This window comes from Salminus brasiliensis, chromosome 13 (assembly GCF_030463535.1).
Source record: "Salminus brasiliensis chromosome 13, fSalBra1.hap2, whole genome shotgun sequence".
Lineage (NCBI taxonomy): Eukaryota > Metazoa > Chordata > Actinopteri > Characiformes > Bryconidae > Salminus > Salminus brasiliensis.
This window is the reverse complement of record NC_132890.1, coordinates 29947715-29969959: the sequence shown is the minus strand read 5'-3', so window position 1 is coordinate 29969959 and position 22245 is coordinate 29947715. Positions and strand designations below refer to the sequence as shown.

Below are 22245 nucleotides of genomic sequence, written 5' to 3'. Positions count from 1 at the left end.
ATATTGTAAAAGAATAAAGATCCTCTATCATTTTATTAAATTTGTTCTATTTCATTTTGGATCTGACATTAAAAATGCTTGAAAAATTGTTATCATACGAGAAATTAATTTTTAAATATATAAAACTTGATGAAACTCAAAAAAAAAAATGATGATTCATCTGGATGTAGCCATTTATCCTGGTAAGGCTTCTAAAATAACTAAGGGTTGCATATTAAATCAAAACTAAAACAGAACATATCTTTCAGTTCATTTCAGCTCAGTCTGTCACCCTCACTGCCAACAAGGAGTGAAGGAATATGTACCTTTGTGCTTTGTAATAGAATGCCAAAGTTTTTTAATATGTCATTGTCAAAAAAAAATGATAATATAAATATGATAAGAAATATTGTTCAGCATTTCTTACCCGCGTTGTGGAGCCAAGTAAAATGAAGAAACAGTTAAAGTTAATTTAAAAGGAATGGGGAAAGACATTCATGCACTGTTTCGTGTAAGGAAGCAGGGCGACTTCTTCAGCGTGCTGGAATGTGTGCTTACCCTGACAGATGGTGGAAATGCAAAGCAACACGTTTTACATATTATATAGCCCACTTTTTGCAAAAACACAGAATCTACAAGCTGTTTAGTAAATCAAATCACATCACATTACACAGGTGTAAAGGTGAGTGAAAAACTTGGGTGCATGGACCCTCATGGTAGTAGATACACAAGACACATTTTTATTAACTTTACATTTTCAATTCCATTTAATGACAAATTACAATCATGTTTGTATTTTTTATTGTATATTATTATATCCTTCACCACTTTTATGCAAAAACATTTGAATCTGGTCATAAAGATTTTGTCTAAATTCCCTGATGATTTTCCTGATGAATTGTAGGGATGGGCAATGACAATATTTTAACAAACCTTGATAAATTTTAGTATTGTGCATGAAAACACAATAAGCTTTTATAAGTATATTGCTGATATTGCCAGTACTTAAGGAATACTGACCAACTGCCCATTTTAATACAGAGAGTGTAATTAGCCCTGTGTATTGGATGGAATAGGAATAAATAAATAAAAACACTGTACAAAGTATGGGAAAGAATTGGTGATTTATGTCTGCATGGCAAAAAAAATCATGTTAAGTATTGTGTATTGTGAAAATATCTCTAAATATCATAACGTAACATTTTACCACATCGCCCTGGCCTTAGATGAATGGACCAAAAACACGGATTTCCGCAGAAGTTAAAAAGTTTTTTTTCTACTTGTGTAAAAAATGTTTCCCTTTTTTGGGGATACAAGGTTTTTGAATGAATAGGCATAGGCTCGTCTAAACAACTGTCTAAGAATCAAAAAAGGAAGTAATCAATGTCCACAAGGCGAAGTAGACGGCCTTAAGGACGTGGCCAAGCATTTCAGAGCTTGTGGTCTCTAAACACGGAATGTTATAAAGAAATGGCAGTTTGGGGGTCTGTGCAGGTCAAGATGATTCCTGAAAGACCTTCAAACTGCTTGAATGCTGGTAACACTAGCATATAAAAACCCTGTTATGACCGCCAGGAACCTGCATAAAAGCTCAGCTAAGTCAAGAGGGTGGTGCACTGTTCCACTGTGCAGCGCTGCTTGCACAAACAATCTTTTTTGGAATTTGCTGGTGTTAAATCAACACTGTTAGAGTTCAGTTAACACTGGGAGTCATGTCTGGAGCAGGAACATTTGGAGAAAAAGAGAAGAAAAGGAACTGCATGTTCATAAAACAAAAACACCTTGCCAACTGTAAAGCATGAGGGTGGGGCCATCTTGCTCTGGGGTTGTGTTTCCACCAGTGGCAACACGAACTGAAGATTTTGGAATATACTCACGGAGAGCATCAGCAAAGAGAAGTGGGAAAGCATTCAACAACATAAGATATGTCATTTCTGCCAAAGGGGTGGTTAATACTGGCTCTGGAACACTCTAACCCAAACTTTGGCACAGACCTTATTTTAAGTTGGATAAAAAGACAGTATAACTTCTTTAAAAAATATAGCAGTAAATAACCAATTTGCATAAGACTTCCATAACATACATATAATCAAAAACTTCATTCTCAATTCATGCTCAAAGGCCTAAAATGATCGCTAAAATAATGTGGCCAAAATTCCTCCATGTTGAAGTGAGACACTAACTAACAACACAAGGTGTTTGGTTGCAGTTATTGCTAAGTTTATTATACACTAAGAGTGTTTTATAAACTGAATACTGAATACAAGGGGTAATTTTGGTTTTCGGGGTTTCTGGGTTTGTTACACAGGGGGGGGGGGATTCGGTGTTGATATTTTTTTTGTAGCATTTTCTTCTTGCAATATGGAGTATGTAGTCTTTAATGGTCATATATAGCGTGGCGGTGAGGAGGCGGGGGAATAACGATGTAATAGCTGTCTAAGACTTTTGCACAGCACTGCTTTAACCCCGTAAACAGTCTACTGGCCCATCGGTGGGCCAAAAACTTCAGTTACCAAAGAACTGCCCGACCAGTCTGTATAGAAGTCTCTGTAGTTACTGAGTAATATGCCTTAGTGTGTAATAAACCTTGCTGCATTAACAGGATAATATGTGTATAAAATATGTATATGATATGTATTGAAGTATTTTTTTGAGTTTCATTAAAGCAGTTATTTTGCTTGTTACCACATGCCGTAACTTTTTAGTGTATAGACAACATTTATTTAAGCTTAGATACATCTATACATGATGTACAACTGAAAGCAAAAGCAAACACTGTAGTTGCTTCACTGTGTAATAAACCCAAACTTGTCAATCCAGTTTATGGAGGAGGTTCCACATTTTTGTGTCAAATCTGAGAATATAAAAGGGTGTTAAAAAGTGGGAAAGGAGACTGCAGAGCCAAAATCTGGTGACATCCCACAAAGAAGAGGAGAAAAAACGCTGATCCACTTTATCAGAGATCTACCACAAGAGCAAGGTGAGTGTTCTGGATGTCTAATATTAAAAATAAAGGCAAATATCTGGTCAATAAACTGGCCTTTAAATCTGAGGCTAAGGCTAACATCTTTACATGTTAAAGTGTCTACAATGTAGACAAAGATCAAATGTCCTTTTGTGAAATGCATTGGGCATAAGCTGTAATAAATTATAATAAGTAATCCTTTATAGATCAGGCAGTGCTTATGCATGCCTTACAACGTCCTTATGTAGGTACACTGGAGAAATTGCTGTATAACAACAAACATTTTCAACCGTATTTTCCTATAATTCATAAAAATGAAATGTTTCTCTGTTGTAAAATTAATTTTTTTGCTGCAAATTAAAAGACGATTTTAACAGTATTATCCTGTTGTTCTAAAAACTCTGTGTATGGAACGGGTGGCAATTCCTTATGTTCAAGTTCTTGATTTTCATCCTCATAACAAACTGGCTAATTCAACACTAATCATAGTTCTCTCAGTTTGGATTTACTCTCAGGCAGCGAAGAAATGGTCTTAACCTTGCTAAAATATGTATTGTACTATAATAGTTTTTAATTATGGTATTTTTATGTATTTTACTGTAAGAAACTGTAAATTATAACACAGTGCAGCCTCTGTCAAATAACGGTAAACAACTAGAAACCATGCTGCCAGTATTTACCGTAATTGTACTGGGCTATTTTGTTTTTACAGTGTAGCCTTCAAATTACATATAAGCACTGTGGTTCTGAATAGATATTTTATTTTATATTATATTTAAATGGACATCTTTTACACTTCTAACAACAACTTAAGTGGCTTGGTTTTTTTCCTCCTTATAAATGCATAATTTTTTATGTCAAATATTTGAATATTGTTCACATGATGTGTATCCTCATGTTTCTAACTTGACCTTTATTTATCCATCTGCATATCTTTGTACTATTTATTGAATGCAGATGATTGCTGTGTTGGTGTTGCTGATGACACAGTTGGTGTCCAGTGCCATGGTGAAGCCTGAGACCCGTCTCCAACCATCTGTGGAGGCGGTCCTCCCAGGAGTACAGTGGTGCAACTACAAGTACTACTGTCCATCCTGCACCTCCTGCTGCCGGAGGAGCGACGGAACCTTCGGCTGCTGTGGAAACGACATGGTGAAATTCTGTCTTCACTGCTTGTTCGCTTTTGTTTAATCTGTTTTTAATTCAGAGCATAAAAGGTTGTATATGATATTGGAAAAAGAGTTCTTAAACAAATGAAAATAATAGTGGAACCATTTTTGTTTTTTTAACTCATAAGGTTAACCCTACTTCATAAAAAGTTTAACTTAAGAACCAGCACTTTAGATGGCATCATTGTACTTGAGGAATGGAGGGAATTATTTAAACATCTATGGTGGTTCTTTGAGTTGTTAGAGTTCAACAGTGCTCAACGGTTCTTGTTAAGAAAGAACATCCATTCCTGAAAAGGCATTTGATTGTACACACACAGCTTGTAAAATCTAAATAGAGAAAATCTTCAATGCCATGTTTCAGCTGGATGGGTTTAAAGCCCCTCAGCATTGGGTTGTTGAGCAATAAAATTCTGCATTCTCATGATGCTCCATCCAGTATCTTTGGATTGGTGTTTTATATTCATAACTAACATCTGGATTCATCTGGAGACATGGATACATTTACAGTACAACAAACATGCCTCTGGGACTTGAAGGACTTGAAGGTTTGGTGAAGTTCTGGTAGGACATCCAACAAAACCTCTAGGCCCGAATGCCATCCAATACAATTGCTTTATTTGAGCTGGCTTGTGAAAAGGGCTATAAATTTACATGCCTTTGTCTTTTGACGTCTTGTTCAGGTCTGCTGTCCTGATGGTTGGCACTGCTGTCCGTATGGCTCCCGCTGCGATGCCACGTCCACTCGTTGTCAGTATGGTGGATCTGGAGGCCTGAGCCTTCCGTCATCCCCTCAGCAGGCTGCTGCCATGATTGACACAACTAAGTTACAGGTTAGCGAGAAATCACAACAACTGACTGATTGTACACCAATCAGCCATATAGGTGGGTAGTTGGTAAGGTGTCTAAATTGGGTGTCTAGACTGCATATATTTCTGATTGGAGTAGTTTTCTCATACTTATGATGTCTTTACTGTTATCCTAAAATCTGGAAAATAGGAAAAGTAAAGAAAAACTTTCTGATCAATAAATTCGATCAAACTTTTGATTGGAGTACTTGCAGAGGGAAGAGGGAAAAGATCCTAACAGCCAAACAATGGGATTGTAAATGACCATGTGAGGATATTTCCTTGACATATGCTTTATCTTTTCTTTTTTTTAACTAAAATGTCAGGTGTTTCCAAAAGAACCAGATTCCCCACCATCTGCTCTGGAACCTACTGGACCCTCAGTGCAGTGGTGTGACTTCACAACCTACTGTCCAGACTGTACCACCTGCTGCAGGAACAAGGCCGGGACCTGGAGCTGCTGCGTCTTTACTGGCGTAAGTCTTCTATATTTACATCTCAAATATCTTTCTGCTCTGTAAAAAAAAACATCAGTCAGGTAAAGTGTGTTTTCACACCTGCACTTTTTGGTCCGTTCAAATCAGACTCTGGTTCGTTTTTACCTTTGGTGTGTGATTTGTTTGGGCAGGTGTAAATACAATAATAGGCTGCAGCTTTTCAAGTGTTCAAACTAATGACCTTCTGATGATCAGGTGTGCCACTTTAGAGCTGTGAACCAGTGTGTCCATCGAAAAGAATTTACTCAGAACAGTGTTTTGTTTTATATGGTGCAAGTTCACAGCAGTAGGGTGGCACAACTGTCGACAGGAGGTCATAGGTTCAAAGCCTGGCGTTGCCTAAGCGCTCTATGGCCACTCAATCTGTGCTAGGGGACGTTTGAACCTGCAGTTTGAAATGAGCAATGAATACATTGAGAAGGAGAAATAAGTACATTTATTATATATTTTAATTTATTAAGTGTCCAGATCAGAAGGTTCTGGGTTTAAATACCACCTGACTTGCTATGCAAAAATGGGTCATGCATTAAGGGATGTAACCGAACACATTTAGGAAAGGATTACTGTACTGTGAAATGAGTAGTATGTTATCAGTGTGAATAAGAATGAAAGCCAGTTCCTTTGTCCTGCAGGGCCAATGCTGCGCAGATGGAGTGCACTGCTGTGCCTACGGCTACAGGTGCGATTCCACATCCAATCGCTGTGTGGTGGGTGGAATGAGCCTTCCTTCGTCTCCCCAGCGTCCAGCTATTGTTGCCAACCACTCCATGCTACGTGACACTGAGGTAGGGCTGTCAAACAGTGTGCCAATCAATGACACATGCTTGTAAGTACAGGTGGGATCCTGGTGTGGAACTGCTAATAAAGAAAGGACACAGGCATGTAGGCTTCAGTTGGTTTGATCAAAACCCAAAGAAGAGCAGTTTTCAATATGTATTAACGTAAATAAATAATTATAGTAAGTTTCATATTATATATTATATTTTTTAAAGTAAACATTTGAATTGCATTGGCTCTGATGATGCATGATTTCAGGAAGCGAAGAAACACACTGACTCAGACGAATCTACTCCAAGAGTCCCAGTGCAACAGGCTCTAGAGACTGATCTGATGGTTGCTGAAATTGTTCGCTGTGATGCCCGCTATGGCTGCCCATCTGGAAGCACCTGCTGCAAAACACTGAATGGTGATTGGGGCTGCTGTCCTTATAGTGAGGTAATTACTGTTAAAGACTCATTCACCCAATGATTTATAATTTCATAAAATACTATAAAATATCACCACCCATTGTTTGGGGACTACTATAAAGCTTGTATGCAAGTTTTATCATTATAAGAGTGAGGAATTGAAGTGGGGGCCCAAATACGGCACCTAAGAGTTTAAAGAGGTTTATTGTATGAGCTCATTTTTGGTAAAAGAGCACTAATATAGGAACAGAACCTAGTGGCCTTAATGATGTAGTGTAGGTGGCAAAGCCTGATTTGAAATCACTGTTCTTATTTGAAAACACTTGATAAATATGGGATCCGTGCTTATTTCCTGACAATGATTCTCCTCTCATACAGTACGTTTTACAAGGAACACAAATTGCTCACCTCATTGCAATTAATATTCTTTAGTTAGTGGATGTTTAGTTACTTAAATTGGGTTTAATAAACAACAATAATCACTTACAGATTCCAGCTGTGCTCTGAATAAGCTTCCATGTACACTCAGGAAAAATACAGTGCATCCAACAAGGAAAAAAGCCTCACAGATAATAAACATTGCAGCTCATAGGACGTGCTGACTCTGCACACTTTGATCATTTTACCATGTGCAGGAACAGGGTCAAGCATTCCAAAACTGATACTGTTGAGTCACAAGCTTCACAACCTTGTCTATCATAGTTACTCCACTGTGGAGCATAGAGTCAGTGACATGATATTTGTTTTCTGAAGGGTCAGTGCTGTGAGGATGGAAAGCACTGCTGCGAATCCGGCTACGAGTGCGACGGCTCAGTGGCCTGCAAGAAGGGTTCGCTGAAGGTACCAGCCGGACAGAAGGAGGTGCCGCTGACACTCTGAGGCCCTACGACTGCAGGCACAAAGCTAATCAGCCTGCTATCGAAGCTACAATCACATACTTAATCAAATCATAATCAGTTAAATCATTGTAGAAAGTGGGTTTGTGGGCTTACCTGACAATAACAGATGATTGTGGTGAATCCAAGCATATTATGCAGTGCATTCCTGTAAGGAAAGGCACATGTGTCAGCCCATATTAATCATGTAAACGTATTCTCATGTAACCACTTTGGTTCTTTTTTTATCATCTAAAATGTCGCTGTTTTTGCATTAATTAGATGAACCCTCCCCAAAACAGCATAGCTCTATATTACAGCATCTATAGCCAATCGTCTGCTTGTTTGATATCAGACTTGCCATAGACTTCTATATATACATTCTATATGTATCTCAAGGAGCTTTACGTTTTAAGCTTGGCAACATTTTTGTTATTATGTACAAAAACATAAACACAGCACAAATTGTGATTGAAATCATTAGACGGCACCTTGGGTCAGACCTAGCCATTGTTTATCCGGTCAGAAGCAGAAATGCAAATTGAGTAATCTTTCAAATGCATGTGATTTGCTTAAATTCAATAAATTTCTATTGAAACTATTGTTTATGACAATGTTTTTTTTTTATCACAGATTTATGTCTTTGCTGTGTTTTACTGCTTGTTGCACATGTATATAATCTGCACTAAGTGTCTCTGCTCATTAGTGTTAGACACTCACTGATGAACACAGCGGAAGACTAACAAATGGTGTGGAACCAGCATACAAAATCTACACACCACTGGTACCTAAAATTCAGTACTTGCAGTATTGAACATTTTATCATAGCAATGCTTATTACACACTAAGGTGTATTATCAGTAACTACAGGGAGTTTTGGATGGGGCTATTCTGGTAATAGAAGTTTGTAATAGCACATTCGGCCTCCAACAGGCTATAGACTTTAGAAGGGGTTAAAGATCTTTTCCAGAAGGATTTAGTATTTACCATTACTGACAATACAAAAACAGCAAATGCGAACACTTACTATTAAACACAAATAAAAATAAAACTAGGCCCACTCTAAATGTCCAATTAAAAAGCTGTAATATGACATTTGTTAAATAATCACTGTTCACAGATCTATAGTCATGTTGAAAAGTTCATAACCATAACCGTTGTGTTAATGTATAAATGTTATTACACTGAATGTGTACGCACATAAAAACAAAATTACTTACTATTTAAAATTGTTCTTTGAATAAATAGTAAGTATATGACAAAAATGCCCAGATGCACTGTTACACATTAAAAACACTGGTGGGCTTGTGAAGAAAATGATAGGCCTCTGTTTTTACTGGCTAGTTTACGTCACTGCAATGGCTCACAGGAGCTGCATAGCATAGCTTTGTGTTTAGCACTGTAACAGATTTGTAGTTTATGTGTTTACCCAATTTTTAATTATATAAATAATTACAATTCAATTATATAAGATAAGATAGGTGACATCAGGCAGAGCTTCAAACCGCTTCCAAGCAGCATGGAAGAGTATTTCTTTCATTTTTATTCAAAAGTCTGTCGCTGGAGTCTGGCCATTTGTGACTGAGAGTTTAAACCTCAGAACATGTTAAGCTTTGTTTACACCACCAGCTCTAGCAGGAATTCAGTTTCTGTGGCTAAATAACAGAAGAGGACGTTTTTGTTGGAGAAACTAAAGGGGGAAGGGGGGCAAACACAACCCTTTCATTAAATGCTGTTTTTTGTCCTTGTCCCTCATAGGAGGTTTTTTTTCCTTTCCTCCATCACTTGTATTTTCCCATAAGTCACACACTTATCTCAGTGCTGTGTGAAGAATCAACCCTTTTAACTTGTACAAACACAGAGTGCAGAGGACATGTCCTTGTTCTTGTTCGGGAAGATGCTTAAAGATGCCTGTGAGAGAGGGAGGGAGAGAAAGAGACGGAGCTATTTTAAAAGCTTTACTACAGAGGCTGTAGTTCCTCCATGCTACAAACATTAACGCAGTGGTCCCACAGCTTTAGAAAAGCTGTTTTGAGGAATGAGAACATTTCACAGCAGTGCACAGAGGACACTATATGGTCCCGGTCAAACTCATGCTTTAGGGACCAGCAGACAAAAAAAGATTTATCATATTCTATATTCTTCACGATATCCTATATCCATTGGTGAGATGGGATTATTGGTCTTACATCTTTAATTCAGGCCACAAATGTCAAATATGGTACGATAACGCTAATTTCTGGAATTCTGATAGTATATTAGTGCCAAACTAACAGCAGCTCTCTGAAAGACATGCCATGTTGGATTTAAAGCTTAGAACAGAAATTTGCATATATGTGAGCTGATACACTACATAAACATGAACCTATTGGCATAATGCCTCCTAATGCCAGACATGGGCTAGAGAAGTAAAAAGCTCCCAAGCATTGAGCTGTGGAGTTAATTAATCTTCTACAATTTATTGGATTGAAAATATTGGATATTTAGGTACATTTTTGCTGTTTAATTTGGAAATTTATAAGCAGACAACATTTGGTTGAACAAAAAAGAGAAAAAATCACAGGTATGTTCTTGTATTTTAATTCCCAGAAATCATTAGACCTTCTCTGAAGGCTTTGAAGGCCCTGAGGGGTCCCAACTGCTTATATCCTTAATACTTAATCCTTGTAAGACAGCTGTCATCTTAGATTATAGTCATTATTTTGGGGGAAATTGGATCGCATAATCCATCTGAGGTACAACAGGCAGGTCTTTACTTGCCTTGATATCAGATAATAGTCTTATTTGGATCTGAGATACTATGAAGATACCATTTTTTATCCAACACAAAGCCCACAAAAATAATTTACCTCTCAGATCTAATTTCTATGATCTTTAATGAGCTTGTGAGGCTAAAGCTAGTTGTACTTTGTTTTCCATTGCTTCCTCTGGTCAGACTGATGACTGAAGGACAACTACACTGTAAACCGGAGAGGGGGGTGGTGGGGGGGCTAGGGACTGATGCATGACTTTCCATTTAATTCCACGAAACTTAAAACTAGCAGGTCTAGACATCTTTAAAGTGCCTGGAATCAAGGCAGAGGCATTCCTGTAATTCATGCGATCTGGATTTTCCCATGCCCTGATCAATAGCTGTGTTTTACAATCTCTCTGAGTCAGAATCTGATATTCAGGACCCTCAGCAAAATAAACAGATCAGAATAAACAGATCAATGGAGCCGCACAGCGTTCCCTGTCCACTCTAACACGCAATGAAACTCACTCTCTGTTTTCTCATTGAGAGTCCACAATTCTTCCTCTGGTGCTGGAATCCTCAGTTTGTAAGGCTAAAGCTAAAACTGCTTCACCTAGTCTGCTTAGACCTTGCTTACTGCTTTAGGCTGTTTTCCAGTGGGCAAACATCCCATAAACACAGTGATCCAGGGTCTTCTGCAGGAAGATGCAGATTGCCCTCCACTAAATGACAGTGTAACAGGTCCAAACATCTTCATAGTGACTGGAATCAAGGCTGCAGTGTTCCTGTAATCAATACTCAGATCATGGGATTTTCTCATGCCCTGATCAATAGCTGTGTCACGATCTTAAATTTAATACAGAGATCAGGATAAACGGATCAATGACACTTCACAAGAAGCCCAATCTACTCCCAGAACAAGTGAAACTCTTCTTCAGCATGTAGTTCTAGGTTGCCCATCAAGATTCTACCCTTCTTCATCTGGTGCAAGGATTCTCAGGGTAATTCCAGAAATATCAGTGATATCAGTGAGAATTCTTTGAGAGATTCATGATTTCTCATTGTGGTCTCATCAGATTTCAGCACTATTCTAGATTCTTGATTTTTCAGATTAAACGCAGACTCAGCACTAAAAGAAATAGATAATCATGAACCTACTGCCATCATGCCCAATGCCAGACATGAGCTAGAGGTGTGTAAAGCCCCCCAGCATTGAGCTGTGGAGCAGTGGGAATATGCTTCCAATGCTTCTGGGATGCGTTGGGGAGTTATATTGTAGGCGATAAGACGAAGCAGTCGCATGCCAAAATAAGCCCATCACCAAATCCCACTTGCTTGAAAACTTCAATGCGAGCAAGGGCAGGGGCAGTGGTGGCTCAGCGGTTAGAGCACCATAACAGGGTTGTGGGTTCGATTCCCGGGCTCAGCAAGCTGCCACTGTTGGGCCCTTGAGCAAGGCCCTTTACCCTCTCTGCTCCCTGGGCGCTGGAGTTGGCTGCCCACCGCTCTGGGTGTGTGTGTACTCACTGCCCCTAGTTCACTAGTGTGTGTGTGTGTGTGTGTGTGTGTGTGTGTGTGTGTGTTCACTACCACAGATGGGTTAAATGCAGAGGACACATTGTACACTGTACAGTGACAAATACGTGCACCTTTACCTGACTGAACCAAAGTCTGCTTGATGCAAACCCCAGACCACCGATTTCAAAAGGACCAGAGATCGGTTCTCTGGATTGCTCCTGGGCTCAAAAACAATTTTAACACTTAACGCCAAGCGTACCGAACTCTGAAAGCAAGAGCTCCTGGGTCCAGAAAAAAAAAAAAAAACGCTAGTTTTTTTACTGTTACACCCTAACAGTAAACAGAAAAAAATAGAGATGTCCAGGATGAATGCTGGAAGGTCTGCAGAGTTGCGGAGGAAACGAACTGGAACATGTCTTTTCAGAGCAGACTTCACTCAACTGACTCTGTGAATGAAGGCAATACAGATATTACTGGTTAAAAAAGTAATCGGACGCAGTATTTTTCATTGCAATGGCTTTAGAAGACTCGACCCAGCTGTAGAGTTGTTAATCACTAATCTTTGCCACTGCTGTATCACACCAACATACCTTTTTCTCAACAGCTGCCTTTCATTAATGTACCGTCTATCAAAACAGCATTGTGGAAGTCAGGCCTGCAATGCTTGAAGCTTCTACACAGTGAAGACGAAGTGATGGCGAATACACAGTGATTAAACCATTAGAGGTCACCGTCTGTAGAAGAATTTCAACACTTCAGTCTCTTCAAACAGAGGTTGAATGGCAGACACGTTGGAAAGCATTTTGTCAGGTATTGCATTTTTCCATCAGTGAGGTGGGACAATCCCTTACTCGTTGCTCTGCTCTCTTTATCTCTTCAGTCATTGTCTGTATTCTCTCTCCTATCTTGTGCTTTCCTGCCTTCACTTATTGATTTTCACTTATAGGTTATTGTCTGATGAATTCAGCTGGGCAAAGGCAACTGCAGTGGAAAACTTTAAACTCTGCTGTCTATAAGTGGTCTCTCTGCCTTCTTTTCCCTGTCTCTCTGTATTTTCTGACTTCTCTCTGTTTGTTGTTAGACAGTTTTAATGCATGTCATTCATGTAAAACACAGAGTTTTATTACACTCATTAGTGTAAAAATTGTCAAATTGAGTGTTGGGAATTAGTGAGGATTGGATTATTATCTGATAATTAACTAACAAGGATTATAAATCCATACTGTGACAGTGTTCTTGAATTCTTAAAATGGTTTTAGGATTTCCAGTACGGTTCTGAATTTTTTTAACTTTATCCTGGGGGGGTAAGATAACTAGAGCCACACCAACTAGTGCGACTCTAGAAAACTCAGTGGTGATCTAGTAGACTCAGTGTGGTTCTAGTAGTCTGTATGAGGTTTCCGATTAAACTGTGTGGCTCTGGAAAACTCAGTGTGGATCGAGACGTCTCTATGAGGTTTCCAATTAACCAGTGTGGTTCTAGAAAACGCAGTGGAGATCTAGTAGACTCAGTGTGGTTATATGAGCCTGTATGAGGTTTCCGATTAAACTGTGTGGCTCTGGAAAACTCAGTGTGGTTCTAGTAGTCTCTATAAGGTTTCCAATTAACCAGTGTGGTTCTAGAAACCTCAGTGGTGATCTAGTAGACTCAGTGTGGATCAAGTAGTCCCTATGAGGTTCTAATTAACCAGTGTGGTTCTAGAAAACTCAGTGGTGATATAGAATACTCAGTGTGGTTCTAGTAGTCCCTATGAGGTTTCCAATTAAACCGTGTGGCTCTGGAAAACTCAGCAGGGATCTAAAAGCTCAGTGTGGTTCTGAAATTCTAAGCAGGGTTTTCTGTTAATCAGAGTGGTTTAAGAATACACAGTAGGTATCTAAAAGTCTCGGTGCTGTTTTAGAAAACTCAGTGGGGATCTAAAAGTGTCAGTGTGGTTCTAGTAGTCTCTATGAGGTTTCTGATTAAACTGTGTGGCTCTGGAAAACTCAGTGGTGATTTCAGATAGAAGACTCAGTGTGGTTCTGAAATTCTCAGTGGGGTTTCCAATTAACTAGTGTGATTCTAAAAGTCTCAGTGTGGTTCTAGTAGTCTTGGCAGAGTTTCCTGTTAACTAGTGTGGTTTAAGAATACACAGCGGGTATCCAAAAGTCTCAGTGTGGTTCTAGAATTCTCAACAGTATTTTCAATTCTGTACCACTCGTGTGGTTTTAGAACATGGAGTTTTTCCTGGTCCTGATTTGGTAACACAGCAAATGGAAAAAGAAAACGGAACCGATCTCATGGGTCGGCACTGGTGCAGAACAGTACAGTGCAGCCTTAGAAACCCTTTGGCCCTGCAGTGGAAAATGAGGCCAGTGTGGTTCCAGAATTCTCAGTGGGGCTACCAGTTAGCAGTACGGCTACAAAATACTCATTGGGGAGCTAGAATTCTCAGGATGGTCCTAAAACTCTCAGTGTGATTTGAGAATTCTCCATGGGGATCTAGATCTAGAACTCTTAGTGGTCTTCTAGAATGTGTGTGGTTACACAATTCTTCTTGTGGTACAGGAATGCTGAGTATTGTCAGTGGAGCTCTACACTTCTTTGCATGTATCTGTGTGTGCATGTGTTTGTGTGTGTACCATGTAATACTATACTTATGTGACCAGATATCCCCACATGTGTAGGAATATTTGACAGTTTCGTACTTGTGGGGACATTTTCTTTTTCACAAAAACTGGTGCTTTAATTAGAAGGAAAATAAAAACTAAAAGAGTGAGGTTATGGTTAGGATTAGGGTTGGGTGTAGGTGTAGTGTTAATTAGCTACAGTGATAATGAAGTCAATGGAATGTACCCACAAGTATAGCAAGACATACTTTCATGTGTGTGTGTGTGTGTGTGTGTGTGTTAGTGCTACACTAAATGAATGCTCTCCACTGTCAGGGTGCCATCAGGGCTGTGTTGACCAGTTTCTAAACAGCAGCTTAATGGGGAGAGAAACCATTAACACCAGAACCAAGGTCACTCCAGATGCTTCCTTCAGTTTGTGATGGGCCCACACACTTAACCACACACACACATATACACTCTCTTCAACAAAACGCCTCAGGGACCACCCCATCTTATCCCCATTAGCCGTTTGATTGAAAGGTATCCGAACATCTCAAACAAAAGACCCATCACCCACTTCTCAAAAAAACCCACACGTTCCGGGTCCACTATCATTTCCTGACATTTCGGAGGCTAAATTGGGCTTGCAGACGGATTTTTCCATGACACAGGGGCTCACGCTGCCCTGGCCACAAGTCCAGCGCAGTGGACAGTGAGGCGGAGGTGTTATTTCTTCCCCCCTCCCTTGCATTAGCGGTCATTTTTGGAGGCCGACTCTGTCATTATCCCGTCCCCCCACGCCTCTGACACGTTGATCATATACGGCGAGAACGAAAATTGATTTCCTCGACAGAAAACACTGCCCAATTTTCCCCCCACCAAGACCCGTAATTTTACGGCCACAACAAAATAAAAGGGTAATTTGGCAGCGATGGATGCGGAGAAGAATTGCAGGCGTGAAAAAAAATCAGAGTGGGGGGGTGAAGGATAAAAAAAAAAGAGAGAGAGAGAAAAAGTTTGTCGAACAGCAGCAACGATGATGATGGTGATGGTGATGATGATGATGATGAGGGTGTGTGGTAAAGAAAAGGCCGCTTTGACAGCTCTGAGTAATGTGTGAAAAGCGAGCTGGCTGAAGCTGCTTGGCGGGGACAAAAACGGGCCGTAATTTAGATAGTTTACCCGGCATTGTCAAAACACAGCGCTGATTGCTAAAGGTTTTAACGGGCTTAGTGTCACTCAAAAGCACCTCTTTCTTTCTCTGCCACCCCCACCCCCACCCCATTCGCTCCATTCTCTCGCCCTGCCAAAAAAGCCTCTCAATTTGTGCAAGGAGAGAAAGCTCAGACAAAGAGTGAAAGATAGGTGTCAGCTGAAGTCATTCGCTCTGCTGTTTATACTAACAAATCACTGTTATTAACTTTTTTTTTTGCAACCCCCAAAAGATATGATTAGACTTTTCTGTGCGGTTCAAGCGAGCGGTCAGGCCTGCGTTTAAGCCCAGATTTAAGCAGATAAACAAGAGGCTCCTTTTCAAACATTGATTGCATTTAGAATGAAAGAAAGAAGTGGGGGGGGGGTCATCCTCAGTTTGCCTGTCATTCCTTCTTCATTCTCTTTCTCTCTTTCTCCCTCCCTCACACTCCCTCTTGAAGTTCTCCCATGTCTCTTCTCTTGTACTTTTCTCTCTCTAAAGCCCTTTTAACATATGAACTCCAGAAAAGGTAAGGGGTGGTGCCTGTGTAGCACATACTAGAGAACTGGCATGGCTCATTTACAAAGACCTAATTTACACCTGCTCACTTAAAGCATTTAGTGGATCAGGGTCATATCTGGGTTGAGAGGTGGTCTGAGATGCATCCTGCTCGCTAAGATGTATTCAATAACCAGAACTCCTCCACCGCACAACATCCGGATTATATCTGGATAGGCCAAACCACTTCAACCATAGGCCAAACCACATCAAAACGCACCCAAGACGCTTTTAAAACAGATACGAATCAGATCACTTCACACGCATTTGAGCCGCATGTGGGCTCACTTGAACATTCTCCGGCAGGATAAAGTCCAGGTAATGTCCAGTACAACTGATTCAGACCTTTACACATTCAGCTCCTCTGGGTAATCTCCAGGAAAGGTTCTGGGTTACCGTGCAGGTCTGAAAGGAGCTTAATATCAGAGATGCTGTTGGACCAAATTAGCAGAAAACGGAAGAAATTATAAGAATATATAAATAATAATAATAATAATAATATAAAAATATTAATAAATAAATGAAGAGACTGGACCCTAGTTAAAATACGCCCCACCTTTGTCTCTAAACAAAAAGAGCCAATCAGCTTGCTGGATACAACGCCAGCCCGGCAGTGTTGTAAAGATGGTCGCTGAGTGAACAGACTGGCCTATAAGGACTTTGTTAAGAATTCTGTCTCTCAACCATTCACATCACTCTTTCTCAGTTAGCATGATGCTAACTGCTTGTGGTCTAAATTATCACCCTCTGTCCTCAAACCATGTGGAGATGTTTAATAATCTCTAATAGATGTAATGATGTGCTTTCTGAGTAAGGAGGGAAATTGCACATATGCAAATGTGATTTCTGGACGAATCACTGCTTTACGGGAGATGGGAGGTGGGGTCAGAGGCTGGAACTCACAATCAAAGGGCGGAGAGTGCGCAGGGACGTGGTTGGAGGGGGGGTTGGGGAGAAAGGCATGGGGCATGGGGAGGTTGTGACCTTGAGTATTGATCCAAGCTTCCATAATTTCCCAGCCAGCCTAGACCCCCAGCTCTCTCTACCTGCTGAAGTACATTAGGCCAGAAATCCATAACGCGCGCCCCTGTTCATCCAAGCACAGGAAGAAACTGAATTAAATGTTAAAAAACAATCTGGGCCGGCGGAGGGGGCCGATTCATCATGATTCCTGGGTGTCAGGCAGGTAGGCTGGCCACAGAGCGTCCGGCCAATGGCCAGAGAGAGCATCCAGCAGGAGATGGACTTGTTCGGACTCATCTGTCAAAAGGGGAGCTGGGCAGGGAAGGATTTTAAACACTGACACGGAATCCAGCCAAGGTCAGCGGGTTCCAAAATTACTCTCCAGCCCATTGTCTGAGATCAAGAGGGAGCAGATCGAACACAACGTATGAATCGCTGTGCTGTTCTACATGTCAGTAATTTGTTTTGGAGTGGGGGAGAGGGGTGGGGGTCCCAATAAAGCTGGTAAACAGATTTCCTAAAGCCTTTCTAAAGTGTTTTTATTATTGTTTGCAACTGTGTAGTAACCTAATCAAATAATTGTGAAAAGAGAAAATAATCAATAATAGGAAGTCTGCACTCGCCAACCACTTACAAACCAGCCCCTCCCTTGTAGCTCCACCTTGCTGGTGTACAGTTAGAAACTGTAGCCCATCTGTTAATGCACAGTTTGTGTTGGTCATCCTCTAACCATTCATTAACGGTCAGTTTCAGACCACAGGGTTACACATGGCTGGATGTTTTAGGGTAATGGACAACTCTCCACAAGTGCAGTGATTTCTCCAATCCCTCCGCATCTTAATCAGGTCCTAAATGACTTGTTAATTAGCTAAAGAGAATTAGCTCGCAGATCAAGAGCGATTGCAGAGGGAGTATCTACACTTATTGGCTTTTTCCAGTCTTAGGAAATAACAGTACCCTATAAGCCTGGTTTGCACCATTTTGGCAGTGCTGCGATTGGGCCCACAGAAAAAGGCCCATCCAAGATAGCTGCTCAAATGCACTTTAAATTGTACGACAAGACATATTCACCCATATTCACCATTTGGACACAGATGTAATTAACATGTAGTTAACACACACATACACACAAGTGAGACACTGAGCACATGTGCCCTGAGTGGTGGGCAGCCACTGCTACAGAGCCCAGGGAGCAGAGAGGGTTAAGGGCCTTGATTAAGGGCCCAACAGTGGCAGTTTCCTGAGCCTAGGTATTGAACCCTGTCATCACTAGCCTGGTGCTCTAATCGCTGAGCCACCACCGCCCCAAAACAAGCAAAGACATAAGTAAACCAATCAAAATTCCAGTTTGACCAATAACCCCACCGGTAAGGCCAGTAAGTGTTTTGAATTGAGCATAGAACAAAAGCCAGATCTCTCAAGCAAAACCATCTCTGACAAATATAGGCTGGATGCTTGATCACATAAGTAATCAGGCATACATTAATGCACTAACTGCAGTTATCTTACTGTGAACAGGTACCCAATGCTTACCAAATCTGTCATACCGCACTAATGGTTATTACTTCGTTTATTGTAGCTGTTGGAGTGAAATTAAAGGCTCTGTCTTCCTGTGATTTCGTAGCCCATCCTGCACAGCAGTCCTGGGGCCACTACTGTGTTTTGACGTGTGGATTAAATTTGTAACTACTGCCATGTTCTGAGGTTTACACCGCCAGATAGACACTGCATTTCCATTGGCTAGAACCCAGCTGACAGTAAGGTGGCACCGCAAGGAGTGCATGTATTGCTCTGCTCAGGCCCTGGAGCTGTGGGTTCAATCCCTGCTCTGCTCACTGTCTGTAAGAAGTCTTCTCCTGGTCCTCCCACGCCACAAGTAGGTGAACTGGCTGTGCTGAATTGCCCCTAGGTGTGAGTATGTGAGTAAATGTGATGGACTGGTTCCTGCCCTGAGCCCAATGCTTCCAGGTATGCCTTGAGGATCCACTGCGACCCTGACCAAGAGAACATGGATAAGAATGTAAACAGGATAACCAACAGTGCTGGATCCATGCTATATTATCCACCCATGAATAAACATTTGGACAAATAGAGATAACGGTTTCTGTTGGACATCAGTGAACCTCTAGCTTCTTTCCCATCTCCGCTGACCCTGAGTTTAGCATTTACCCTGTATTTAGATGATCCCGCGTGTGACATTAGCACCACCAGGGTCAGAGGGCCACAGCTGATCCCTGCACCAAAACAGCTCCTTAAACATGACACAAAGCCTAAAACTCTGCAGCGTTGCAGCCCTCCAGGATGGAAGCCCATCATTAAGAGTAACTGAATTTGCCCTGTTGCCATGGTGCCCCACCGTCACACAAGCATAAAGTTTTGATTGTCTCAGTTTGTGAGCTCAGGATGCCGGTCGGGAAGCTCCTTGGTTCGTTCCGAGATTGGTCTCATTTTCCTCTGTCTTTATAAAGGGCTGCAATCGAGAGCCTGCCGAGAAGGGGGCAAGTGTCTCCATTGGGGGAAATGATTTTTTTCTCTCTCTCTCTCTCAGTACCCTGTGAAGAGGACACTAGAAATCATCTCCAGCAATTTTGGTAATGGCTTTTGAGACAGCTGCCTGCATTGTCGTGTAATGATGACAAATGACGGCTTGAAAAGACTTTGCAGTTTAAAAGACAAGAGAGTGAGAGGAAAGAGAGGGAGGGAGAGAGAGGGATGGGAAGGGAAAGGCAGATAGACACTTGCATAAATTGCCTGTAGAGTATTTTCCCACTTGATTGTGGGTAATTGGCTTTTATTGGACTTGTTAGCTCAGGGTAACTTTTTTGTCATTACGCCACTTGGCGCAAAGAGCTTTTGGAGCCTCTCCGTTCTCACACCACCCTCACCTTTGGCGTAAACGCTGCTTCCTCGGGTGAAACTAACACACCGACAGATCTGTCCATGGGTTTAACCAGCCAACAGAGGCCTTTTAGTTACCCAGCCGCGAAGTGGAGGAGAGATGCGGCCTTCAGGAGGCTCGTTTAAAAGAAACTCAAGCGCATCGCATGTCGACTCGAAGTCAGTTTAGCCATCCAATTCTCCCAGATGACAGAGTGCATCATAGCTATTATGGCAGTGGCTGACATTTTCCAAGCCATGACATTTCAATATAGCAGGGCAGGGTCAGCAGCTATGTCTACACTAAATGTTCACGTATAAGGTTAATTGGCATAAATATATATAGGTAAAGAGAGATGGGGATATCTATTGTACTGCAATGCTAGTGTAGGATCGGCAAAGTTCAATGAAAAAATTAAAATTCCACTGTAATGACCACATGGATGTAGTAGCCACAAAGAGCCTTTTCTCAGATTTGATTGTACTCTGACCTATTGAGAATTGTCTGTAATTGTCTATAGGTCTCCGCTGACATGAAGGTAGCTGATTTTTTCTGCATAATCCAATCAATAATTTAATGATTACAGTGGTGGTGATAGGAAACAGGACTCTCCATGACTACAACATAAATACAGTCAATTACCAATCAACCTATGATAAAAGTAAAATTGGTTTTCTGTAAGACTATTGTAACTTCAAACACCATGCATGTGCCCCTCTGCAATGATTGAATTTTAGGACACATGCCAAAAGATTCTCACAACAATGGTAAAACATGGCCTGGGTGTCAAAAGTTCGAATCCCAAGCCATGCCACTTTGCCATCAGCGGCCGGAGTCTGAGAGAGCGCAATTGTCCGTGATCACTTCTCTCATCACTTTTAAAGTGATGTTTTGCAGTCTAGGTGTCTAGGTGTGAAAAAAGACTGCTGCCGGGGTGTAAGATAGCAATGAGCATCGTGACAGATCTTGTGCAGGGTGTAAGATAGGGCCCAACTAGTGTCGGGAGCATTGCTGGCGCTAGGGGGAGCTACAAAGAGGTGGGTTAACTGGCAGGACCAAGTTGGGAAAAAAGGGACAAAATTCTACAAATTATGATTTAGGCATCAGACAGTGTATTTATGAACATTTGGTGTGATGACGTTAAGTGAGGGAGCTTTTAGAGACATTATAGATGTCTTCAGACACCTGGTTGACTCAGAATGTCTTTGTTTATATATTTACATTTTAAGTAAGTGGGAACTTAATTTTTTAAAAATTATTGGAATTCCCCTTTATGGCCCAGTGGGTTGTCCGTAGTCGGATAGGAAAAAGGAAAGGCCTTTGCACTGGCCTACACTGCAATCCATAAAATAGCAACATTTTCTAACAACAGGGAAAAAACATGTGTCATAGACAAAATCGATGTTTCTAAATGGAGAAAACGTGTCTCCTTATGCCGCAGCCGAAGCCGAATGGTGTTGCTTTAACAGCGGGACTCCCACAGGCTTTAGGTGTGACTTTCTTTTGCTGTGTTTGTGAATGTGTATGAGTGCAGGGCGTGTGCGCTGGTCAGTCAGTTCATGGTTAAACTTTAAATATCTCACAGAGGACTTGGCAGCCATGCTCAGAGACGTGGGATGCAGCAGGTCTTCTGGTCCGTCCTGTCCGACATGCTGTTAGAACAAGTGTGCTGTATACCTTTTGTCAATCAATGGGCGATATTTAAAATTCATCTCTCCCTCTCTCACTCACTGTATCTCTCTATTTCTTGACACCACAGGCTCTTAAACTCACGACACCAGCCGACCTGTCGTTCACGTCAACAGGAAAAATCTATATGTCACGAAGCTCAGAACAGCAGCCTCAAATCCATTATTAATGGAAGCCTCTTCTAGGAAGCTACTCAAGGCCCTTTCTGGCAGCCCTGTTTCTGGAGTCTCGTTTCTTTTCCTGCCAAGTTTCCTGTAAATCTCGCCACCACGCTCTCTGTGTTTAAGCCCCGGATGGTTTTCGCTCAGTTCATAATGACTAAAAGCTGGCACCCCCCCTTCTCCTACCCCCCAGCCAACCCCAGAAGAGGCCCAGGGGCGTGTTTCATCTCAAACGGCGGAAAACTACCAGGAACCACCTGCCCCTTCGTTTGAATGGAGTGGAACCCTCAGCTGGTCACGTGACCCTTTAACTAACGTTAATGGGGGGGGGGGGTTCTCTAATGCCTTACACCCCCCCGCCAACATCCTTTATCAACCGTCCCGCCCCCATTCCTCTAATCTAACACTTACTGGAAGTCACTGGCCAAATCCCATGA

The 22245-nt window shown here is 41.3% G+C and overlaps 1 protein-coding gene across 1 annotated transcript; it reads left to right on the top strand.

The window, feature by feature from the left end:
* The first annotated feature begins 4751 nt into the window (after nucleotides 1–4751).
* LOC140575344 (progranulin-like) lies at nucleotides 4752–8034 on the top strand. Its single transcript, XM_072695632.1, has 5 exons — nucleotides 4752–4946; nucleotides 5288–5437; nucleotides 6091–6243; nucleotides 6494–6673; nucleotides 7399–8034. Exons 1-5 carry the CDS (start codon nucleotides 4923–4925, stop codon nucleotides 7522–7524), a joined length of 633 nt encoding a protein of 210 aa, XP_072551733.1. The 5' UTR covers nucleotides 4752–4922; the 3' UTR covers nucleotides 7525–8034.
* The last annotated feature ends 14211 nt before the right edge of the window (nucleotides 8035–22245 follow it).